Source organism: Lemur catta, chromosome 4, assembly GCF_020740605.2.
Source record: "Lemur catta isolate mLemCat1 chromosome 4, mLemCat1.pri, whole genome shotgun sequence".
Lineage (NCBI taxonomy): Eukaryota > Metazoa > Chordata > Mammalia > Primates > Lemuridae > Lemur > Lemur catta.
The window spans coordinates 72,284,923-72,290,922 of NC_059131.1; the positions used below are offsets into that span (position 1 = coordinate 72,284,923).

The window sequence follows — 6,000 nt, forward strand, 5'->3', positions numbered from 1 at the left end:
ATTAAATAAATGTACTGTAGTTTACATCTCCAACAGGACATTATTTGACTAAATTTAATTTTCAAATATTGAGTCCACTATAACCATCTATTTGGGGATAAGACAAGGGATACCTGGTCCAAGCAGCTGGGTGTACCAGGATGCTGCAGCCAGCTCCATCCTCGGCCCTCCTCCTCCTCTTCCTTCCTGGGCCTTCAGTTGTGGGTGACTGAGCGAATTTCCTGTAGGTCCCTCTCCTGACTCCTAACTGAGGGTGGTGCACAGTGAAAGACAGGAAGGAAACAGTTTGAAAGGTGAAGGGTTCAAAATTGATCAAACATGGATAAAGTCAAGGCTAATTTTCATTTTCAACTCAAAATTTGACACCTAAGTGACGCTTGAAGACTTTTTTTTAACAGGGTTGGCTTGCAAAATATGTTATCCATATTGCTAAATTCCAAATGACTGGTTCTTAAAGGAGACAATTTTGGTATCACCATATTTGCAATGCGAAACGGGTGCGGCTGGTACCGGTTTTCTCTTTCCTTTGCAGCACTACGATCGCATTGCTCTGACCTCACAGCTGAGAGGTGTGTCTTCTGAGTGTGTGTCCAATGGAGGGAAACGATTGCTCTTCCCTTCCATTCCCTACAGCAGTGTCCCTGAGCTTTCTTTCTACATTCCGTGGCATCGGGAATATCTTTTCTGAGAGAGACTGAGACTGTTCCTTAACCTGCCTCTGTGTTTCTCCATTTAGAGAACACACATGTGGTTTCTCCCTTGTGACCTTCTCAATAACTCCAAGGAGCAAGTGAAACTGGGAATCTTCCCCCGTTTGGCATCCTCTCTCCTCACCAGGCTGGGGGACTCACAGATCAAGTTCTTGCCTGGCTGCCTCCCTGTGGTCCTGTTAGCATCAGAGGGCTGTGGCCTCTGGCTGCTGCAGGTGAAGGCACCTGGTGGGTGGATGCTCTGGCTTCTGGTTTTTTCCAGCGGAGACAAGTGCCTCTCCCAGGTGTTGCTCGGCCACCCACAGGCTGGGGCCTCCGGCAGGCCTGACCTGAATTCATACATCTGGTGCCTCACAACTGGCTAGAAATCCCTCCCAGCAGGGGTGGAATCCTCCCTCCCTTCATTCCTGACAGAACAAGGCTTGAGCAGTTACCGTCAAGGCTCCTCCTTAACAAAACTCTTGACAGGGAATGTGATTTCTTAAAAAAAAATTAATAACATTCCAAATGTGATCTCAGGAAAGCCAAATAGAACTAATCGTGTTCTCTGTGCTCCAGAGAAATCAAGGGGCACCTGAAGGAAGTTTTTGGGTACCAAGACCCTGGAGGCAAGGAATGTTCTTCTCTTGCCGCCCCATCGTCATTGTGTGGTCTTAGGGATGTGCTGTGAGGGAGGGCTCGGGTGTGGTTTATCTGGGTCTGTGGTCAGCTCCCCAATTTCTGTTACAATAAAAATTAGCCTCCCATTATCTCTCTTTTGAGCAGTTTGGTAACTTTCCATGAAGCCATTTGGAGTTAGGAGTCTGTCCCAAGGGCAGTGATAATGTCCGTGTTGTTTAACACTCCTCCCTCTACTCTGTGCAGTGTTGTGGCCCGACATTGTCCTCCCGACAGCGGTGAAATTAAGTCATTGACAGAAGCTTCAAGATTCAGCTCTGCCTCTGACATGACGTTAAATGAATCACTTCCCTTAATCTCGCCTGGTCACTCCTGACAACTGTTCCCTTAGAGGGAGCTGTGCCTGTGCAATCATTAAGCCCCTGTGTATCATTAGCCCCCTCCGGTCAGATCAGGAGCCCCATTTCCTATGCTGGAGCACAGCCCTGAAAAACAAGCAGTTTAGCAATAAGCCCCGTCCGTGAATGTCCTATATTAGCCAGAAGGACAAATGCCATTGGCTACTTTCAAAAAGCTGCTGTGGTGCCCTGACCTTGGGACAAGGGAACACAAGGAGTCATAGAGATTCACCAATGCTTGAGGCCATAGTAGCAATTCAAGTGGCAACAGCTTTTTCTCATCGGTCTCTTTATTTTTTGCCCCTTCAATTAGTTAAACTCAGAGGCCTCCTGGTCCCCACCAGACATCTGTTTGATGCCTGCCCCATAGGCCCTTCTGTTCTTTGTGTTCTAAGGCAGCCTTGCTGGCAGAGAGACCCTTGGGACAGAATAGAAATGAGGCCTTGCGGAAGCAGCAGGAACACTGGTGAGCTGCCAGTGCTTGATTGCGTGAACAAGGTGGGTTTTGACCCCAGAGAGAGTGTGGAGTGGGTGCTCAGTACTTTCTTTCCAGAAGTGGAACCAGCCTCTTCTGAAAAGTCAGTGAAGCCACAGTACTTGCCCCCACCCAAACACACACATGTAATTATCATATGTGCATCAAATTATTCAACTAAATCTGTAGCCTAAAATAATTAATAGGGCATCTAGTTTAAATCTGTTTTGGTATGAGGCTGGGCAGAAGAAAGCCATTTAGTGGGTCCCTTCCAGGTGTGCTGGTGGAGAACGTGGCTGACCGGAGGTCAGGGCCATGGCACCCTCTCCTGGTGGGGGACTCTCATATCAGGTGTACCCCTACCCTGCTCCTCCCTCACCCCCCAATACAGGGACATTCCCTTGTGAAATATGGTGAACCTGGTCAACACTGGTCATTCCAGAGAGTGAAATACAGTAGCTGAGCAATATCTGCTTGCTTCATGTAAAGGCTTGTCCTTAATCAAAACCCCTGCCTGCTTTTTGTTCTAATCATGAAAACTCACATTGTTCTATTTTTCATCCACGAGCAATGTATAGTTAACATAATTTATAAATGAAAAGCCAAAAAATACAAAAACCATTCATAATCCCACATTTCAAAAGGAATCATTATTTATATTTTGGTATATGCCTTTCTAGAGTGGTTTCCCTGCTGTGTTGATTCTTATTTTTCCTCAAAATAAAAAGCTTTATTGTTTCTCCTTATTACATATAACAGTTGCAAAAAACCATTTTTTTAGCATGACAGTTCGGCTGGAATTCATTTCCCAGGGATGACTGTGAACAGTGTGACACAAAAGTTTCCACAGCCTTCGTAACAAAAATGAAAATATAATATGCATTCTGTTTTGTAACGTTTTTTTCACTTAATATATTGTTTGTGACTTTCAGTGACTTCACCTCTTGTTTCATTATTGTCAGCCTAGAATTCCATTATTCAGGTGGTCCATAGCTATGTGACCAATGCCCTACTGAGGGCTGTCCACACATTGCTTCGTGGTCTCTCTTGCTCTTCTTCTTCCCGTTCCTTCCAGGGTCTTCTTCCCACAGGTAGGGAGGCTCCTCTTCCACCTACTCTCTGGTTCTTGTAGTATACCTGAAAATTCCGTACTTCCCACCGTCCCTTCCTGTTCTTCTTCTTTCTGAGAGCTTACAGGATAGAGACTGAACTTAGATCAATCCTACTGCATGGGAAATAGAGAAAACCTATGAAAAGGAAATAGGATGTGTCAACTTAGTCTGCTCTGAAGGGAGGCAGCAATTTCAGGGATAGCTGAGGGTAATGTGATGGATAAGGCTTTATTTAGATTTCACAGAGCAGGGGTGGAGACTACAACCTTGAAGTGCAATTTCAGAATGTCTCTAAGAACCTGGTATTCCAGAACTGACACAGCCACACAAACACTGGCCTCATATTTAAAGATAATGTTGTCTATGGCTTCCCAGAAAGCCTTTCTCTAATGTCACTGCTATTGCTTGGGCCAATTTTTTAATCTTTCTTGGGAATTCTCTCCTGAGTCTTGGAGCCATGAAAATGATCACATGTGGTGAATCTTGATCTTTTGACGAGGGATTTGAATGATGGCATTTTCTATTTGGAAATAACTAAAAATCTTTTTCCAGTTTATTGTTTGCTTCCTGACAATTTCTAGAAGGATCTAAAGCAGCAATGGTGAGAAGAGTGAGAAGTTATTCAGAGTAAAAACAAAACAAAACAAAAAGTTATTCATAGCAAAGACAGGGTGATCAAAGTAGTCGATACTGATTATGGGAACAAAATGAGGCTTAACACCAGGTAGTTGGTGTCCTTAACTTCAACTGAAGGCACAGAAAAAGTGTGTTCCCAAAACAGGGAGCCACAGTTCCCTGGCTAGAATGAGGTCATATGTTCCCAAGATGCCTTCTTTGAAGGACAACACTTCTGATAAATAAGCTTTGTGCAGTGCATTTTCTACATAGTAATCCAGTTCTATGACTTCATAGTCATACCTAAGTTTTTTCAATTGAATGTAAATACAAATCATAACATTTTTGGCATATGGGAAAATGTTTCTGATAGCACACCTGGAAGTCATTAGAGAAACCCGGGGATGTGGATGAATGTCTCTAAAGTATTTATACAAACTCTGGTTCAGGGATGAACTGGACTGTGAGGGGCCAAGCTGAAGCCCTTGGGGTGGGCAGGGGTCCATGCTGGGATATTACCAGGGGCTTCTGGGTTGGAAGTTGTCCGTTTACTGACTTGGTCAGGACGGAGTCCAAACAGTTAGGTTCTCCGTGCCATGTGAGGCTCCAGACACCAAAGGCCTGTGGGGATGACCTGAGTGGGATTAAGCCCAGCCTAGAGCATCGGGCCCACAGGACTCCCGAGCCTCCTTTCCATGGGAAGAAGGGTGTGGACAGAGAGCTGTGAAACACGCATGGGGCTGACTCGTAGACACAGCAATGGTCAAGACCAGGGTGACCCTGATCTCTTTCTCTCTCTTTCTCTAGAGAGAATGTGGGGATGAGGAACTCTACTCTCCTGCCGAGGCCACTGAAGGAAGTTGACACTGGGGATTCAAGAGAGCGGAGACAGGAGAATCCCAGAAGGAAGAAAAAGAGACATGCCAAGAAGCCGCCTCTTCAGAAGATGGCGTCCTCAGACTCAGACTGCTCTTCCCATGGCACCAGGTCCCAGGAGTCCTACCCCAAGACACACCCCAAGCCCAAAGGGGGGGCGGCATCATTTATCTCCGGGACACCCTGAAATCTCTTTCAGGAATAGTGCATATGAGATCATACCCCAGTTTAGGGGGCCAGTTTAGGTCCCAGTATAGCAAAAACCCTAACACCCTTAAGTAATGCTGACCTCCACTTCCCCAGAAAACTGCCCTCGGCCGGGGGCCTGGGCCTCAGCCCACCATGCCATCACTGCTGCACCTCCTCCTCAAGCAGCCTTTCCCTGTCCTCGTCAAGCCTCCCACGGCAGCAAAGGGCTGAGGACCGTCGCTGAGAAGCCTTAGTCTAGTGGCAGCTATGTTTGAGAGAGCCAGCATTCCTCCAGAGCTGCCAGACCTCAGCCCTTGACACTGTGGAACTAGCTCCCCTGCTGAGGTAAGGCCATCCTTCATGCCACCTGAGTCTGCCCTGTTTGTAGCAAAGGTTCATGTCCCCTGTCATCCCCACCTGGCTCTCCTACCTGTTTGAGCAGACTGGTTCTGGCGTTTCCTGACTGTTGTTTATCCTATTTTTGCCCCTATCCTCACAAAACCGTATTCAATCTTCTGGTAGACTCTTCACATCCAGAAGTTTTAGTCTGACAGATTACTGTCTTATGTTTTTCAAAGTTTTTAGAAGTCAGCATAGTCAGGATCCAAGCCTACAGTCTTGTTTTAAATTGCTCATCCCATCTGAATTAGGGATGCTGACACTCAATATTAGGACTGAAATTAAGACTTGATAATTTGTCTGAGGTCTACAAGACTGAACATTCCCTCTTTTATTGTTTTCTGGACATTTTTATTGAGCCCTTCCTAATTATTTTTGTCTATAGTCTGTTGTAGGTACCTCTAATTGGGCAGGAAACCAGAATAAAAAGTCTTACATTGGGAAACATTTCAGAACTACTGGGTTGTTTATTTGTTACTATTTTCTTTGAACACATTTTAGCAATGACATATAAAAGTATTTGATTCTGTTCATTAATTTCAAAAATGACATAGCTCTACCAAATTCCCTTTGTCTAGTCAGTAACAGCCCTGGGGCTAGATAATAAT

At 45.4% G+C, this 6,000-nt stretch overlaps 1 protein-coding gene across 1 annotated transcript in view; it reads left to right on the forward strand.

Annotated features, from left to right (window-relative positions):
• VWA3B (von Willebrand factor A domain containing 3B) overlaps positions 1-5,762 on the forward strand; it is a 204,299-nt gene extending 198,537 nt beyond the window's left edge. The window contains 3 exon segments of the mRNA XM_045550176.1: positions 4,736-4,953; positions 4,956-5,035; positions 5,037-5,762. Of these exon segments, the coding sequence (XP_045406132.1) occupies positions 4,736-4,953; positions 4,956-5,035; positions 5,037-5,237 (499 nt within the window). The 3' untranslated portion in view covers positions 5,238-5,762.
• The last annotated feature ends 238 nt before the right edge of the window (positions 5,763-6,000 follow it).